Source organism: Hylaeus anthracinus, unplaced genomic scaffold, assembly GCF_026225885.1.
Source record: "Hylaeus anthracinus isolate JK02 unplaced genomic scaffold, UHH_iyHylAnth1.0_haploid 4, whole genome shotgun sequence".
Lineage (NCBI taxonomy): Eukaryota > Metazoa > Arthropoda > Insecta > Hymenoptera > Colletidae > Hylaeus > Hylaeus anthracinus.
In genome coordinates this window covers 10,740,846-10,760,898 of record NW_026535289.1, presented here as the reverse complement: position 1 = coordinate 10,760,898, position 20,053 = coordinate 10,740,846, and the positions used below count along the sequence as shown (strand labels likewise).

General features: G+C 42.2%; 1 protein-coding gene across 3 annotated transcripts in view; it reads left to right on the top strand.

Moving 5' to 3' along the window:
* Positions 1–803: 803 nt before the first annotated feature.
* Positions 804–20,053, top strand: part of LOC128894777 (Krueppel-like factor 6) — a 390,418-nt gene continuing 371,168 nt past the window's right edge. For all 3 annotated transcript variants that reach the window (XR_008461624.1, XM_054156767.1, XM_054156766.1), the window contains exon 1: positions 804–2,231. Coding sequence is in view for 2 of the 3 variants with exons in the window: in XM_054156767.1 (XP_054012742.1) it covers positions 2,130–2,231 (102 nt within the window). In the remaining variant the exon portion in view is untranslated. The remainder of the gene's footprint in view (positions 2,232–20,053) is intronic.

Here is a 20,053-nt window from a genome sequence, read left to right as displayed (position 1 = left end):
TTGGAGAACAGATGAGTGCAAAGTGCATACGCTAGCGTCATTTTATGGATCCATGACGGATCAATGTTGAGGATCGTTCGTATGCATTAACTGCGATTCTTAACCCCGTTCTTACGAACTACTGGTTTATTCTTAGAAGTATTTATGCAGTTTCATGATTATATAATTAGTTTACACGTGTCTACAAGGTGTCTATGAGATTTATAAGCTTAGGATTTCTTAGAAATAACGATACGTATAATGTGACTTTAGAGCAAGTTTTGGAGTAGTTTAGTAATATCGATATAGAGGGTTAGGCCGGAGACTTTTCTCTTATTAGAAACACATTAGAACGTATAAATAATGAATAGTTTACCATATGAGAGTACATAATAGAAAGTACTCCAGAATGAAAATACATAAAATAGTACTTGAAATACTTTTACTCCAAATTTCAACCAGGTCTCTTCGACACATATGCCATTTAACATCCAGTACACTATTTTGTTTAAATCCCAAGCTTGTGTTGATCTCCTCCAAAATCTAGTATAATCCAGGAGGATTCTAACCGGAAGTACACGTTTCCTCGCATAGTTCTTCCCATTTTGGCGAAAAATATCAGTAGAGAAGTGCAGTAAGCGATCCTAAGATCGTTCCGCGGACGGGATAGAAGAATTGTAGGGAAACGGCGTCGCGACGCCACCGATCGGTGCTGCCACGACGCGAAGCGGCCGCCGGGCGCGATTTCGCGTCGCCGGTAGCGAACGCGGGCTCGGTGTTCATCGGTGGAACTCGGCCTCTCTCGCGTACAGTTATGGCTAGGGAACGTCAGTCACTCTTCGGCGCTCGCGCGGAAGAGTCTGTACGCATTTACGGACGGGGATATCGTTGCTCCCTGCGGTGTGTTTAAATATCTCGTAGGTGTTTCTTCGCCGTTCAACCTCAGCGACGACGTGTATTCGGCTCCGATCGTGGTGACCAGCACGATTCACAGGGTGACGCGACACCGCTTATGGAAGTGTCGCGGGAAAAAAGCCGGTTAGGTGAGGGTTGGAGCCGCGTGTGTTCTCGCCAGTGAATGTACATACACGAGTTATCGTGAGCGAAACGGACGCGTGGGCGGATTTGAGTATTCGGCGGATCGCTACACCATCGATACGAGAGTTTCTCCAGTAAACAAGTTAAATCGGAGCAGCTCTGGTAGTTCGGCGATTTAAATCGGAGCAAGTGGAGTAGACGAGAGAAAGAGCGAGATAGAGAGAGAGAGAGAGAGTGAGTTGGAATGCGGTAAGCCGAATGAATCGAACAGATAACGGGTCGCGACTCGTGCCGGCGTTTTGACGTTTCGTTGTTCCGGTGGGGTATATTACGAAGGATTCCACGATCGTTCCACGTATGATGGATGCTGTCGCGCGTGTCTCGTGTACGCGACGCTATCAAGAACAGACAGAGCGTCGTGCCGGGCAACTAACAACGGCGTTCCAGTGAGTTTTTTACCCTCCTTCTCTCTACGGTCGTGGCGTGTCTTTCGGTGCAGTGGCCGCGTGCTTTTTATCCAACGATTGTACTAGCGCCGGGGTGGCACCAGCAACAGTATAAGCGCCGGTAGTCGGTGCTACGGAGCGGGAAAGAGAGAGATAGTTCGAGAGAAAAAGAGAGAGAGAGAGAGAGAGAGATTGCTCTCACGGTTTCGGAGCGAGTGCTTCGGTGGTGTTTGTGTGCGCGCGCGGGGAAAAAGGAAGCGGTTAGCCGTGGTGGTCCCTCTCTTGCGTTCACTTCGTACAGAGTTACCCGTGAGTAGTACCCTCTCGCTCGCGCTACCGGGTGACTCCGACTGGTCATCCTGGCCCACGGTGACGTCGTGACCGTCGGTGCATCTTCGATGATAAGCACGTGTGCGTGCCACTACCTGCTGCGTGTACGTGCGTGCGTTAGAGTCGCGAGCCGCGTATCACCGTGCAGTTAGTGAACGCGTCTCTTGGCCGTTTTACCATCTAAGTCTTTGAGTATACGAGTACCAACCGCGGTACAGTTTTTATTTGAGTTTGGGTTCGTTTGGTTCGACGTCGTTTACGTTTGTTTTTTTTTTTTCTGGCTTCTGTTTACTTGTGTCGAGTTCACTCAGTTACGAACGGATCACCGCCGTAAACATGGATATCCTGCCGAGTGGGAACATATTTAGGGAGTTGCAAGACATACACGACACCGGATACTTTTCGGCCCAGCCGTCGCTCGAGGATCATTGGCAACAGGTAAGAACGTCGCATTTACTTTCTACCGGGCTTCGCGACCTGCCCGCGGTTTTTACTTTCACGCGCTGTCATTGTATACAACGCTGAAGAGATATCGCTACTGGACAACATTTGGTCTTCGTGTTTGCGTTTCGCGATGTTTTGACGCCCCGACTCCGAAAATCCGACCGGTTGCGAAATTTTCGAGTCGCTGACGTGTTTACGTATCGGAGGTGGAAAATATTTTGTTCGAGTAATGGATGAAATTTAATATAATGTCAATGTAAAATATAACTACAATTTGTTCGATACAAAGAGTTGTCATTTCGAGTAAAATTATCAGTCAGTATCGTAGTTCCAAGCATTCCATTCATACTTATTACAGACGCTTTCGACCTTGATGTTGTTGAGGCACTCTTCAGTGAAGTGTCAGGACGACGAAATAAAATGTAAAAGTTTCGTAATGTGGACGTAAAATTTCTCTGAATACATTTCATTTTTTTTTTTTTTTTTTTATAGCACATGAATTTTTTTGTATTATTGAAAAGGATCAGGAAATCTCATGGTAAAGATGTATATATATATGTAATAAATATTAATGGAATGCTTGGAATGGCATTGGCTAATAATTTATGAATATTTCTTTATACGCGAAGGTGAGACAGGAAAGGATGAATGAATTAGTAAACATTATATCTTTAACTTATACTATCTATAAGTATTTCAGTCGTTTCTTAATTTTCAAAAGTACACCCTATGTGATCAGAAATTAAAAAATCAAAAAGTAGAGCGTCGTCTTTTTTTCCTGAGATGTTAACATCGTTCGTTAGAAATCTGGGCAATTAGAAGTGGGACATTTTGATGCGTTCTAAAACTAATAGCGGGAAAGTAGTGCGACAACTTTGCCAGTATTTCTCTTGGTTCGTTAGGAATACGATGGAATGTCAAGTCAGAAGAGAGAACCATCCGTGTTACAGCGCGCTTACCGGAGAAGTTCGAACGACGACCGTGAATTTCAAACGCGAATAGGCGCTCCTCCGTAACCTCGACCGCCATATTTGTATCTCTAGCGGTCTACGTAATTCATGCCGGGTAAAGGTTCAGTACAAAGTTATCCGCGAAGGAAAGAATCATTTATGAGGAATAATAAATGAAACGTGTTTCGAATTTGGATCATTTTCAAGTTTAAGTATTGAAATGTTTATGGATGATTGCTCCTGAAACTAATTTGAAATTAGGATGCAGTTAGTGCTATCCCTTTCTTCAGGATAGATAGTTCATGTTCGAATATTGCAAAGAACTTCCTAATGATCCATAATGTGCTACTATTTCAATAATTTATTTTCATTCTAAAATACTCCAAAAACTTTTACATATTTTCGCTATGAAACAATTCTCAGACATTACAGGCATGTGTCTACTCTAAAAATTATAAACAAGAATTTGAGTATCATAATCGTGTCTCTAATACAAAACTAGCTTCAGTCGGTGCATTATCCATTTAAATAACGATCTACCTAAACCACCTAAATATATAATAATTAATATGTAAAATCACAAGAACTTTGTGGAAGGTGTTTAATGAATCTCTGTAATCGATCGTTGTGGACCGTGATTTTTACGAGGATTTTTCGTTCGCTGTCCATTTAAATCGGTTATCGATGTGTATAGGGGCTATTACGACGGGACGACCTTGAACCAAGGTATTAGATCGGTGTGTACGTTCAGTGACGCGGCCGAGCGTGCTATAGACGGCGCGTCCTGTTTGTTTACGAGTGTGCAATGACCTTCCAGTGGTCGGGGAAGGTAGGAGGGTCGGTGCTTGTTCCCCATTCAATATCTCAGCCGGAGTACAACAGTTTCCACGCTTCGTTAAAATGGCACGATGTGACGTCACTGGTTGCACCGTGCGCCCGCGTACCATCGCGCTAACGGTTTATTATCGCGATCTCGAGGACTCCCGTGAAATTACCATTTTGTCTTCTCTTTAATTAAACCTTCACGCACGAAAGTATCTCGCGTACGTAAGCGATTTCATTATTTTCGAGTGCTACGCGAAAGTAATCTCGGCCTAGCGAAAACGATAAAGAATGTACTGGGCATTTCAAAACACGTGTTATTTATCTACAAAGAAAGTAAAGGAAAATCATCATTTGGTTTTCTGTTTCATCTAATTGTTCTTTTATGTACACGATCTTTATTAATTCTCTGGTTTGATTTTTCTCGTTTACTTCGTGATCTTTTCATTCTTGAAAGTGACTAAATAAGACTGCTTGTATGAGATTGCGATTAACTAAACGATTAGCTATTAGTCAAATGATTAGTCTAATAGTTGGTAGCATCACTTTATTTGATTTCGAAGCAAGTATTCTATATCCCACGTACCATATAACTTTATATTTTGTTGGACATCTTGTTTACCTTCTAGCAAACAGTCGCCAGCGCCAATTATTACATGAATCACTCTAGCTGCTCCGAATTAGCATACGAGAACTATTTTTAGAAGGCTACCTCTGTTTATAAACATTGATAGCACGAACGTGTCATTAACCCGCAATGACATTTATTTATTTCGAAAAATAATTTCAACGGTTCTCTAGATTTAATTGTTTTCGAATAAATATACAAAATTATAGATTCTCGGAATGCTCGCGAAAAATTGTTCCGTATTAATGCCTATGTAAAGATGCCGCAAATGATTATTGATAAGATATCGATAACTCGTTTATCACTAATATCGCGAAGATATCGATAATGCAAGTACAAATAAACCGCATTAAAGTAGATTATGTAATCAACTAGAACGTAACTCGTTTTATTAGATCTAAATATAATTTAACCTACTTTGGTGATAACTTTTTACGCCGCAATTTTCCGATACTGTCGATGCTTGCGTTCTTAAGCGCTTTGAAGACACTTTGTATAGTTTATGATGCGAGCTTAGTTAAGTAAGACTATACGACATCTTTATCTTACTCAATTTTTTGAGTCATGTGTAGATTATGAAATGTTATCTTTTTTTTACTTTTCCTTCGTTTAGGGGGTATTTTTTCATTGAATAATTTTTGTCCCGTTACATTTTGGAGTAACTTACTTCTTGGAAATATGAACAGCACCTCAAATGTTTACAATTTAGTATCGCTCTTTGAAATAATAAGACTTCAGTCAGCATCACAAGAAATTTAATTAACGATATTTCGCCTACGCGTATCGAGTCATCTTCTAAGGCTACAGAAATTAAAATAAATTAACATTAATTACAAAAAAAAATGTAATAACGCAACTAAACTAAAAATTATTACAAATAATATCTTATTTATACTACTAATTCTATTTTACAATTAATAACAGTCTATTCTATTTTGAAGACTTTGAAGATAACTCGAGAACCATAGTCGAAACGTTGCTAATTAAATTGCAAGCGATATTAAGATTAGTGCATTCGAACGTAGAGATTGGAAAGCTAATAGCAAAGACACTCTGGAACGTTGGCAAGGAACCCGGGACTCTTTCGATCGCGTCCTCTGTATCGTCAGATTGTATCGAGGATTTACGTAATGCGTTTCAATTATCGTTCGTTTAATTACCGGCTCCGTATCTGATCGTCGAGCCTGCGAGGGAAATTTATGGCGAGGAAATCTCGGTTTGTCGCTTGGCACTCGACATTTGACCTGCGCAACATTGTTGGGTCGGGTTTAGTTTGGCGCTGTGCCTAATTGAACGTCTCGAAGGGTTTCCAGTGGAAAACCGCCTGGCACTTTAGTCGCTTTCTCCTCTTTCTCGTTAATTACCCGTACGATCGACTGTTTTTATTATCGACCACGAAATACATCTCGCTAGAGCTTCGTCAGACGACGTCGACTTGTTTCGAGACCGCTCGAATCCATGCCCATCGTCGTTGATTACAATTTGTCTAATTGCATTCGTTCGCTGCCCCATTGCCTCGATTTTATTCGTTAAAATAGTGGAATAAATCAATGGAAGTAGAGTATTCTAAATGAAACTCCTGTTTTCATCATTGGATTATTTCGTGGACGGAGAGAGAAATATTATTCTTTTTTTTTTTTGCCGCAGAGAACAAATTTGATTTACTATGTGAATTTTGGGTTCAGCTGTGCAATATTTCTTCATTCAACGTTTTGGACATGGCGGGTCCTTTTATAATTTTTGATAATGTAATTTATACTTTCCTTTCGTTCACGATACTGAACATTATCCCACAGTGTGGTCGAAACGTTATGCCATAACGAGATTATATTAGGGATTGTAAACTGATGACTAAACGTTGAAAATATCGTATTTGTTTTGACCACCATTAGAAGCATATCCCTCAGTCGATAAAATTTACTAATCCTTCCAAAAGTTCAAATTAATTGAAATAAACGTCACGAGAATCGTCGTTCATAAATCTCACCGTACTTAAATTTTCTTTTCTTCGGGGAGTTTTTCGTAAAGTCTGGGAGCAAGCAACCACGGTGCAGGATAAAAAAACAGCATTTTCGCGAACAGTCTGGTTACCGTTTCGTAAGTTACACGCTGATGTACACCGACAGCGCCATCCGATAGGCGAACAGATGGTCGGGTCACATCGAAACGCGACAGCGTTGGTCGCGTGACCGATAATGCGATTCGACAGGTGCTCTGTTGTATATTCTTGTATTCTGAACTTTACACGATCCCGTTTCGCCGGCAATTATCGTCGTTGGCGACGAAACGAGCGTTTGATGCGCCATGCCGTCAAAACTGATGTAACTCGGTCGATTTTCGCCCGCGACGAGGAATTTTGTTCGATTATGCACGCGACACATGTGCGTAAAAATTCGTCCCTGCATACATACGTGTATGTATATACACGTCATTGCTTTGCGTGCGAAATCGCTGATGACTCCGAGACACGGGAGCAATTTTAATCCGACACTTTTGTATGGAAATTAATATAAGGAACATTGCAATTAAAATGGAAATACGAAATAGTTTTTTTGACAAGGAAGTATATAGTAAACAAAATGAGTATCGAGATTTGGGCAGAGTTTTTTGGCACACCTTTTACCGTTTGTGGATAAAATTATACGTGCATAACTGAAATGTAATTCATATACACATAAGACGTGTATTAAATAGTATAAACTGTGACTCGAACGCTAATGGCTTTTCAGTCGACGAGATCCAAAGTGAGTACGTCACTGTTCCGTATATATAACGATATATATTAATTACGTTTCCTTTCCGCGGTATATTTGTCACATCGAAACGATGAGTGGTATTTTTCCGATAGGAAAGAACGCGCGAATTGGGACACGGTATCGATCTGTTCGGGATGTTCGAGTTGTATAAACAGCAATTCTTAGAAAACCGTCCATTAATGCGGATAATTACAATAATTACGACGAATGCGCGATAATGAGTCGGAAAAAGAGTCTATGATGAAAATAACGAATGTAAGACGCCTGGACGACCTTGCTGAAGTTTCCTTTCATCTAACACCTGATGCAATTACTGAAATACGTCCCACGTATCGGAACGCGATGAATTATGCATTTCTGATACGCTAAGCGGATCCAGCGGCTTGTACAGTCGTTGATCAAATTACCAGAAGCATCGAGGAAAAGGCAGGGCTTTTCAAGACAAATATTTTATGTAAGAACACGCCATACTTATTCGTAGACGATCGGTTGCGTGTACGATGGTTTATTCAATCAACGTTTCGCTCATCAGGTGTGTGACACCCCCTCCACTGTAGAATTCGTACTCTACTCCAATATCAATGAAGTGGAATTTGTTTCAGTCCATTGGGGCCTGTATTTTATTTTTAATTTTATATCTTTATTTAGAAACATCAAACACTTATTATTGTCGTTGCACGTCATCTCACTGTCGCCAATTGTGTAAGAAGATTATTATTTAAGAACACGCGTTATATAAATACTCATCGCTTCCTTTCAACTGAGAACTCTTCCTTCCTCGCTGGCTTTTTCCTCGATTCCATTAACGACAGAAGCTATTACACAATCGTAGATTTCCCTCTCGGTTTCTCGCGAGTCGTCGAACGCCCAAACACTTTTCCACGAAATAATTCAGCGAGTTAGAATAATTGAACGGCTCGCTGGCCCGTGTCCATCGGGCGTATAAATATTTTCGCGGGGGCGTTTTCGATCGCTCGATTAACGCCGCGATACGACATCGTCGGGAACGAAAATTTCATTCTTGCCCGGTGAGCTGAGTGGCTTTTCTCGCGTTGCTCTCGATTGAATTTCCCACCGTTCCAAAACTGAGTATGTACTTCCATCGGTATCGCGATGAGAATGGCCATACGCGATTTCCGTCACTTGATCTCGCGATACGCGAGCCAATCGCGACAGTACACGCGTTTTGCACATATGTAAACCGAGGAGTGATTCCCATTAAAATAAATGAATAGTGGACGCCACGCCATCTATCGATAGATACGAGCTGTCCTTGATTCAACACGTTGTTATCATTGCATAGTCCTGACGCATTCTTCGCTTTTAATTTAAATATCGAGGTAATGGCTACCGTAATAATCAGGCTAATTTGTAAATAGTATGAAAATGAATATTCTTCAGGAGAACAACAGGTGTTATCAATGGATCTGTGTGTATTTTTAATTTCAATTAATTGAGTTCAATAAAAAATAGTCTGAATGGGACTTGGACTCATTTTCTCCGCGATACCCTCACAAACCTGTCGATAATACTCTCATTAACCCTTTCAGACCTGAATTATTTTTTTTCTCGTACAAGTCTAATTTAATTCTTAGGATTAACTTGGACTAAAATTAGTTTAGAAAAAATAAAAATAAATCCTGTGTCGGTAATTTTTAAACTTTATGTCCTCAACTGTGAACGCCAGGTCTGAAAAGGTTAAGATCTCCCGATGAAAATACAAATTTCGTCTTCTTTACTCAGTCCCTGATCAGTTAAATTCCATGCAGACTCACTAATATTCCCAATAACAGAATTACAGCTCGATGCTTGTATCTCACGCGAATCAAAGTATAACAAAAAACCAACAACTTTTGACACGCTATTCGTTTCATTTAGCCGATCCCTGCTTGTTTACCGGTGCACACGCAAAATCACCGCCCTCGCAACGATGTTGCGTTTTACGAGCACGCGTGAAACTCGAGTAAAAGCGCGAAATGATACCCGTCGACAAGAACCCGCGGCGCGCGACACCGCCGATGCAGAAACTTTTGCGCGCATGAATTATACGGTACGTGACAGTCGCAGCGGCATCGGCGATATTTTTGTTTTCTCCTTATACACGAGTTGGCGCTTCCACTTCACGTCGCGTATTACGACACACTCTCGGCCCCGGCTCGCGGGATATTTTATGGCGTGTGTATCGGTACACGTACGTTTCACAATCCCTCCGTGTCGCATGTGTTCGCTGACAATCTCCGGGACTCCCTCTCTCCGTCCGCGGCGGTTGGGAGTTGCACTCGTTTATCTATCCGTGAATTTCGTGAGAGTTTCTTTTGCACGACTTTCACCCGATCGTGTATTTCTTCCCCGGCGGGGCGAGCTTCGAATTTTATAGACGAGCACATAAATAACCGACCACCTGAACACGCGCGCGGGATTGAAAATCCGCTGAGACCCCAAGCCGTCCCCGTTTTCTCCATCCATTCCGCGTTGATGGATTCGCGTGACTCGGTGCTGAACTTGGACGGAACGTTAGGATTGTCGTTCCGGTACGATTCGGTTAGAGTCACTCTCGAAGGCATTGAGCTACGTACGTAATAGATTTCGGGCGTTTAATTAGGTTTGAAGGCGCAGGTTTGAAAGTAACCAAGTGTAGTTTACTTCAGTTTGAACGGGGGAATTGAACACGGCTTGTTTGGAAAAGTACTTTTGTCGTGAAGAATCAGTACTCATTGGACATTCGATTTAATTAAGATTTAGTTTATTACGTCCTTAAAGGGGCTACTGTGTCCTGAAGATCTGTACTCGATATAGTCGAAACATCGATAGAATATTATTAAAATTCACAATCTTTGAAATATTTCCTTTCTTTTATCAAGGTATTAGAAAAACTTTAAGGAAGATACTATATTCCTTAAAGTAAAGGTACATCAAAATTTGTAGTATTAATATCGAATACATTAAACACCCAAAATGTGTGCTATCATCGTCAAAGAATTTTTACTGGCTGTCTATTAATTCAAAGTGAAATTTAACGGCAGTTCTTCGCCTAGAGCATTCAAATTTTATCGCGTCGTTATGTCTGTGACGCACACCGCGAAAAATGTGAATGTCAAGTGTTCCTATGCACAGAATAATCTATTCCTGGGACATCCGCAAATGAATCATTATTCATCGTAGCTTAGTCAGCGGACGTTTGCAATAGCATTGGCTCGGATAAACAATATTTCGAACATCTGCTGATACTCCTTACATGCATATGGATTGCTGGATACTCCATCGAGGCGATCGAAGGTGACCTTTCCTATCTCAATAGAAAAAAAAAGAACTTGATCGAGTATCGTAACGTTTATTAGAAAAGTTTCCCTCCTATAACGATTAGTTTCTGATGAGTTTGGCGATCATCGAGTCGGTGACTCATCTCGTGTAATTCATACCGGCGTTCAGCAGCGTGCAGCGTAAGAGTAAATATCTCTCGGTCGATTTAATTTTCCGAGGTTGAGCAAAAAAGTCCGAACATCAATTATTCGATTACCTTGTATGCGTTCAGCGAGGCACGATACGACGTCGCCTTATGATTAACAATCTATGTATTTCCTTGTTAGAATATGCGTAGGCCATTCGGTCTCGCTATGTTTAGAATAATGCATTTATATAATTGAATCTGTACGAGACTAATTTACACTACTGCGAGATATTAAGTATTTGTTTGTGGCTTTTTAACATCATTCTATGATTTTTTTTTTCAGTTTGTACTTTTCTCTTCAATTTCCACCCTTCTTCTCTATATTTCTCACATTTTCTCTTTTTATTTTCTTTTTCTGTTTCCCTTCACCCTTGAATTCCGATGCATCAACAGAGCACCCCCCCGGTATATAATGATAATAATTGTCGTTTCCGTAAAAGAGACGAGCGATCATGTTGGCGGGTGTCGCTGGAATCGTCGCGATGGGAAACGAGTCCCTGTATTTATTCCGCGGTTATCGCTACAAAACAAAATTCCGCGAGCGCTTTTTTCCCCTGCATTCGAAAGGGGCGAAATCCCCGGGCAGAGCGAAACGATACGCGAGGCGGTTTTGCTCGACAAACAGTAGATTTTTCAAATTTATTTTTTTGCATGAACGAGGATTTGCAAAGCTCCATGCGCGGTCAAACTGTATACAGGGTGCATCCCAAAATGTGGCACTCAATATCATGGTTAACCAAAGGCGAAAAAAATGACGAGGTAAGTTCGTGGGAACGTGTGCACCATTTTACTCCGTTCCCTAGCTATGTATTTTTGCACTCCAAAATGTTGTACTGTCTTGTTGAGGTATGTTGAGTTCAAATATAACTATTCTCAGGTGGCACAATGGTGATTCATGAAGGTCAGGAACTTGCCAAAAATAAACTTCCATATCTCGTTCAACTTTAAAATTATTACACCTTAACACTTCCCCAACATATCCACCATTCAACAACGTCATTCACACCGAAAGGGTTAAGAATGATCGTAGAACCAGGACATATGTTTACATAAACCGTCTTCATTGTTTTTGCGCCTCCCCAATTTCCCGCTGAATCGAGTCCCACATGTTGAGGGTACACCCTGTATACACCGGGCGTAGAAAAGAGCAAATCTCCTGACGGCTTCAAACGGCACACGACTCGGTGACTTGACCGAGTGCCGGGTCTATACCGATCCTCCTCTGCCGCTGTCTCCACTGTTCCGTTTCTCTTGTTGGCATTGGAATAAGAATATCCTGATGCACAAAGGCGTTTTGGGTGAATGGGCCTGACGTAACTCTTTTGTCTCGAACACGGGCCGCCGGTACGCGACTCTGTCCCGTTCGTATTCCCCAACCTCCCACCTCCAAAGTTCCCTCGCCACCACCCTCGTGTGCCGCCGCCTCTGGGCCACCGATGCGCGCAATGGGACGAGAAACAATGGTCTCTCGGTACAATGGCTCGCAATGTGAGTGATGCGAAAGATGCCATTGTAGCCGTGGCTACGGAACGTGGCATTGTTAACCTTCGATGGCACAACCTCCTTTTCTAGCTTACTTGTTAGCGAGACCTGCTGCGTTTTCTTCGACGTCGTGTGTCGCTTGCCAAACTGTCGTAATTCCTGTCCCCCTCGTACCGCCCCCGCCACCACCACGTTCTCACTTATCAGCTAACTTACGCGAACACTCGTCGATCGAGTTACCTTTCGAAGTTTCCCGACGGCTTAGTAGTCTTACCACCAGAAGATACATTGCTTATTGCGCAGGATGCCTTGTGGCGTGTAGTTTGTTGCATTGAAGGCAGGCTGCCGTTGGTACTTTAGGGTGTTTGGGCGATAGGGAGCGTTTTGAGAGTGCTGTGATGCTTTGTTCGTGGGTTGCTGAGTTACTATTGTATATACACTTTTATATAGATTTGTTATTTTTCAAGGAAGTGTACGTCGTTTGGAAACTTAATAAACACAGTGTGCATACTTATTCCACATAAGAACCCCATAAAATTTGTTTCCAAGTTCGAAACAAGAGTTAATTAGGGACACGATCGATTCAGCGATTCGATTCACGCGAATCGACGTTTCCCCGGTTTCGTCGTCGCTGAACTTTCCCACAGGGGGTCGCGTTCTAACCCTCCCGGCCCCGCGCGCATGGGAAATATCGATGCGTCCCGTGAAAACCTCGAACGCAGGATGTTCTCGCGGTTGTTAACGTACAATCGCGTTTATCCCTCGTTCCCGTTCCGTTTCAGGGGAACGCGGCGTTTCGTCTGGAACAGAGTCGCGGCCGGGAACGCGGTTTATTTCTGAGTTTCGGTCGGTGTGCTCACTGTGATGGCACGTCGCGTTTTATGCCTCTCGCGCGTGCCAGAATGAGTCCTGTCGTTCCCAGACGACTAGTTCAGGGATTCTCAACGTGGGCCACATGGCCAACAGGGGAGACTAGTGGCAGTTTTGGGGGGACATGAGTGGAAGATGTGAAATGATAATACACCTGCTTCTGGGGTTGCAAAACACTTGGTTACACGGGTTTCAGAGTAGTGGGTTTCTTAAAAATGAGAACTACTAGGCATTGGATTATAACAGAGTAAAGGAGCCTAGGTGAGAGGATTCTAGAGTAAGGGACGTTAGAGTATAGAGGACTTTAGAGTGGAAGACCTTACAGTAGAGGGCCTAGTAATAGAGGTCTCTGTAACAGAGGACCCTCAATAAAAGGTTCTAGGCTACGTGAGCCTTAGAGTAAAGGAGCCTAAAGGAAGGGAGCCTAGAGTAGAGGTGCTTAGAGTAGACAGAGGAGCCTAGAGAAGAGGGCCCTAGAGTAGGGGAGCCTAGAGTAATGGAGCCTAGAGTAGGAGAGCCTAGATTAGAGGAGCCTAAAGTAGAGCAGCCTAGACTACATGAGCCTAGAGCAGAGGAACCTAGACTTCACGAGGCTGGAGAAGCAGATCCTAGAATAGCAGCCTACAGTAGAAGACTTCAAACTAGAAAATTCTAGACTAGAAGACGCTACAAGACCTTAGTGTCGAATGGCCGACGAGGCTCGCTGGAAGTCGACCTTGCAATTTATCAATTCGGCACAGGTTGTACGGATGAACTTTATCGCGGGTCACCGTTGGGGTTAATCGAACTCTATCCGTACAACTTATTACAGCTCGTGCAACGAAGTAGATGCGTTGCCACGATATCCGGACCAACCGAGGGGCGGAACGAGGAGGCACAGGAGAGAGAGATTTGTTCGCGTTTAATCTCGCGATCCGGGTCGCGGAGGTCGGCAGTTAAAGCGCCTGGAAACCGGAAATGCGGGAAGGGAACCGAGCGCATGGTATACGGGACAAGTATACATACGCGTTCGTTTGCGGAGAGCAGACACTGCCGCGGAGAAAGAGACGAGAGAAACGCTTGGGAAAGCCGACAGAAAAAGGCGACACGAGCGATGAAAACCGGTCGCTGGACGGGTGCGTGTGTGGCAGGTCAGACTTGGTGGAAAGACGTTGGCCGCGCCTCGTAAACCTACGTCTCTTGATCGGGATGCGTGTCGTTTGCGTAACTCTTCTGGTAAATACATGTCCTTGGAAGTGGGGTAGGTCGGGGGTGGTAATTCATTTGCACTTCCTCGAGATACCTACGTTTCGTTTACAGACGATTGTGTCGGTTTTATAAAATTTCGATATATATTAACCCTTTGCATCCAAATACCCATGAATATGAATATACACGTTCAAGAAGTCATGGATTTGTTTGGTATCGAATTGAAATTGATAAAGCAGAACAATGGCCGGCAGTTTTGGCCCGCATTATGCATACGTCGCCGTTGCGAGAAGCGGACGAGCAGGTGGCAAACACGAGTGCGTTTCGCGTTAACAGTTGACCATTTCATCGAAGGCAGAATCGTCAGAGGGAAATTTGCGTAGATAGTCACGCTCGAATTAACGCGCTTTTGCGCGAACAGTGTCGCTTCCATCCAAACTGGCTGCAAGCAAAACGACAGAGGCTGCTGCGAGGACCGATGGCGCCAAACGGAAGAGAGAAACAAAGGACCGATAAAAACAAATTGGTCTTCCTTCGTCCCTTTATCCGTCATTCGGTCCGACGGTTTGATCGGTCAGACAAATTTTGTGGTCGCTTTACCGCCCACGCGTATATTTGCGGCGAAAAGAAACATATATATACGTGCCGTGCGTGTAATCCCATTAAAATTTATCAAAGCTCTTTCGTGCTCGAACGTGCAATATCATCTCGCTGGTAAAACAAAAAATGTGTATCCGACCGATTACTTGGAAATACGTGTAACCTTTCCCAAAAACGACCACTCGCTATCGAATCTTAGTTACGTCGATCACGCGAGGTGGTGCCCCGATAAAACCGCTGATAGCGAAATCGCATTTTGCTCCACGTATTCATGTTGGTATTTTTTTTTTGTGCAAATTTTTCGATTCGCGAGTAACGCGGTGGTCGGCTTATCACGGTAACTTTAGGCAGCTTGGTTTTCGAGTTTCGTTATTTATTCCATAGAGGAATCACTTTCTCGTTGAGAACACTCGACATTAAGCGTGATTTACCATTACGGATAATTATAATTAGTCCCTAGTGGCGATTAGATAAGATAACGCGTCATTTAAAGCACTTTTTTTACTCTCTACGCGTGGATCTTTCAGTGGACGTATCACGAACGAACAGATGGAGTCTTCCAATTTTGTTGCTATTTTTTTTCTTTTTTTTTTTGACAGTGATATAAGTAAACAAAAATTATAGATAAAAAATTGTGCCACATATGACTCTTCTGACACGGTGTAACATAATATCGTTCTGTTTTACATATGGTAATGGTAATTCTACTCTAACTTGCATATTCATCTGCATGCCGAATAAAATGTAGACACCGGAGGAACATGATTCTTCAACCTTAAAAATACAGTGCCAAAGTCAACAAAGTTGCTCGTCTTCGTCATTTTAAAGTCAATCACGTCGAATATTTATCGTAGTTCGGTTCGCCATGAAACCCCCATATTTCCTCGTTACCTCTAATAATTTGATCATCGGCCATACACCACCGTGGTTCATCCTCAGCCCCTCGCGTGCAATACTTCCTGTTCCGTCGACCACTTACCCGCCGTACGCCCGGACAACAATAGTGTCCGATGACTCTGTGTCCAGGACTCCGAACGTTTCCCCAGGACAAACCCTATTTTTCCAGCCGGTTTTTCCTTTCTCGTTTTTCTTTTTCGTCCGTTGGAATTCCTGAAAACCGCCGGACGTTATAAAAGCTTGAAATAGAAACGCGCGTCGGGACGGTCCCGATAAAATGAGTCGTAATCGATGCGCGGCAATTTCAGGAAAGTTTCCCCCGTCGGCCAGCTCGACGGAATAAAATTCCCAGAGTCGACGATCGATTAACCGGCGCGTGCACAGCTCGTAAAATCGAATCGAGGTTGGTGTAATTAATTTCGAAAACGTTCGAATTCGCGAAGGTTGCCCTTATTCGTTGCGCGTGCAACGTGCAAATTCCGCGATTCCACACCGGCGAGGATTATGACACGCGTCCTAAATAGGAGGAATCGGGTTTCGTGTTGTAAGTAAACGTTATTAGAAGAACACTGTTACTTGGTTAGCCGTGCGACGCGAATTACGCGAGAAAACACCGTCGGACTTCGACACGAGCCTTAGGCGCGAAACTGGTATTTAAGTTGACACGATTCTGGTTTCTCTCGTCATTTTTTTTGTTTCTAGGTAAGCGTTCATTTACGATGCCGATAGTTTGAGATCATTCAATTTCTCGGTTTCTTCTTTAGATTATGATAGGAATCATGAATTAATTTTAATTCATCCTACTCTTTCTTAATTATAAGAGCTGTTGTGGAATCTCCTTCTATTCAAACTTTCTTTACGTATATCCAAAAGAATTATGCCTGCCATTATTGAAATGTATGGTAAATGTTTGTCGTTGAATTATGAGCCAATCTGCTTACGAACGATGTTTTTCTGCAAGGCTTCCATTTCGAGAAACACGATTTTGAGTACAACTCGACTTATAATTCCTCGCACCTGCGAGTTCGCTACATACAATAATTCTGTTGTCCTGTAAAAGTTGTCTACATTCCGGGTTGTATTATTTTTAGAAAGGTATTAACGTTTCCATGCGTTGTTGTACAAATTTGATCGACACATAGCGCGATCCATTCATACAAGTTTTAATAAAACACACGTGTGCCTCGCACAGTTTCGAACTTGATTTTCTCGACAATGGAGGCTCTGAGTGAAAAAATGATAATGGACATGTTCAATTTATTTTTGTACGTGGAATTACATCGACAGGTAATTACACTTATCGAACTCATACAGGAACGGATCTAGGCCACAGGATCCTGTCACAATTTTGATATCTTTTGAAGATATTGAAAAGGAAGCTTTATGATTTTTAATATCGTACAGCATGGCACGAATTGGATTAAAGAAAAAAAGTGTTTGGTGTACCGGAATCCAAAAAAATTGAGTGAAACTTTCTATCGATATTTTGTAGAGTTTCACAAATATTTTCAGTATCTAATGTAAAGACTCGCAATTTCTTTGAGTGTCGTTTCATCGTGGAAATAAACGTTGATTAGCGTCGTTTAGACTACTTTCGAAGCTTTAAGTTTGTTTAGATTTGTTTATTCTTCACTTTCCTCGTTACTGATATCGATACATGCTTGATCCCCTCGAGCAAAAGGTAAAAATGGTATCGTTTCGAGTTTCTTCCGTATCGTTTCATATCGTCCACATTTTCGGAGACGTTTGTCATGCCCTAGCCAGCAGTCAAGAAGACGAAACATAAGGAGACGGTTAATTTGGGGGATGGTTTACGATTTCTTGTTTGTCGAGTTACCCCACGGTTAATTCTTGGTCTCAGGGAACGTAACAGATGGTGTTTTCTAAGGGGCACTTTGTCAGAGTGACGGACAAAGGTCGACTTCTACGCCCTCATGGGAAGGGAAACGTTACAAGTTCAATATTTACCATTTACATGCAGTCAGAGGATTACAGGATCGGAAATTTCGTGCATGATAAGACGGCCCGAAGTTGTACCGGGTTCGCGAGCAATCTGCCGCGAAATATTCCTGAGAAAAAGAACGACGTCTGCTCGTCGAAGACCAACGAGTAGAAGTAAAGATGAGGAAGTTCTTAGATAAAAAATTTCAAATAACGAATAAAAGATGAAGAATTTTTAGAATTATCAGGACGTGGAAATATTTTTATTGTGAACGTTTAGAAATTAGAGAACCGTGTTGTGCTAATATGATTAGCTGTATCTTTAAAGTAAATAATATTAAGACCAATTTCTGAGAGATAAATATGTTAGTAGTTATATGTTTCACAGTAATTTAAAAAATTTATACCTCAGCGATATATAATCTATTTACATACAGTTATTAAACTGTTCGTACATCTGTGTATGTAAATTGTTTAGAAAGTAAAATGTGATCATATCAACACGATACTGAAATGTGTGGTGCAATATCGGTTGCACAACACCTAAAACGGTAACACTTCCTGATGAGTAATAGTGAATGAAAAGTGATACAACAGAAGAACTTGTATACCATTTTATTATAAACACCATGTGCTCCGTTATCTGTTTGACAGAAGTAACAATCTAAATCCTATCATCAAACTATGTTACACGTCGAACAAGCAACGGCTTATTTGATTAGCTGTTATCAGGATAAACCGTTATTACGGAGTCTCTATTCGTCATCTATTATTCGAACGAAATTTCTGTCCATCTCCAACGAAAACGTACAATTGTTATGGCTTAAACGTAATCGTTGGAACACATGCGCCCGCGGTCGTACCGAGGCGATGTTCAACTGCGGAACGTGTCAGATGGTCTTTGTTTGTTTACAGCACGACACGGTGGAAGTTATTCTTAGCGCTTAGGAGAACAGCGACTCGTCTAACTTTAGCGTGGCGCCTTTAGGCCGCGTTTCTAAACACGACGTTTGCAATCCCGCGCGCAAAAATTGAAAACGGCCTCGAGGCGCTCGTAACGTATCCTGACGCAGGTTGCCAAAGCAATTTCAGCAATGGTACCAAAATAACCAGTTAAAAAGCACCAGATCCCACGAAAACGTGTCGAATTTTCTAAACGTGATGCATATTTACATCTTTTGAGCGAAGTAGTACTTCATTCAAAGTCGAACAGATTTTGTGTCAATGGTCTATTAAGTAGGAATTTGCTTCTTCAATATCGTTCTCTATACTATTATTTTTGTTGCATTCTGTTGTAGGAACCTATTAATATTTGTAATTAGCACCTGTGTATGATCCTCATCAAAACAAACATGCGGTTTCTGATTCATATGTCCAAGACACTTCCCATCTGCCTCATACAGCTATCAAGGAACTGCTTATTAGCAGTATATTTTTGTAGAAAATTATATATTTCGGTAGCTCACAATCTTTCAGTTTTCGTATATTTTATATAATTTTCACGCGCAGACTCGTGATCCTTACACATTTTAACTGATCGACTTACTTACCTAAAATTAGCCGTACCCGAATATTTAATACAGTACCAAACTCTAAAGAAATGTAAAAAGTATCAGATTTGGTTCGAAAACACCAAATTCGACCTGTTTTTCGTTAAGATTCTCTCGCTGGGAGTAATTTCATCGTCGCCAGAGGAGAAATATAGAGGTCCCTCTTTCGCGCGATAATCGCTCAACGTACTCTTTTTAATTCAAGGCCTCCGATCGTAATTTCCCAGAATATTAACGATCGAAATGTCGTCGAACGCTAATTGGATATCTGGTCCGTCGTGACAAATGGAAGATGAACGTGTAACCCATGCGCCTCGAACAACCTCTACCACGCCTGGAACACCTGGACTCTGACAGACCTTTTTACCAATTGGAAACGAAGCTTCGCGTGCCTCTGGCGCGCTCGGAGCCATCACTAATTTTAGTACAGAACGTCGATTCGACCGGGATAAATGGATCCTCTTTAATAAGCTCGAAAGGCGGCGCGGTTCTATAATTTTGGTCTCTCGTTCCTTTTCCTGCGCGTCGGATACTCTTGTAATTCGCGACGCGGCGATTTCACGATGAATTTCCCACAGTGAATGGACCCTGTTGGCCGGAATGGTGACTTCAACGTGCCCGGAATCGGGGGAAAAATATATATATATATATATATATATATATATATATATATATATATATATA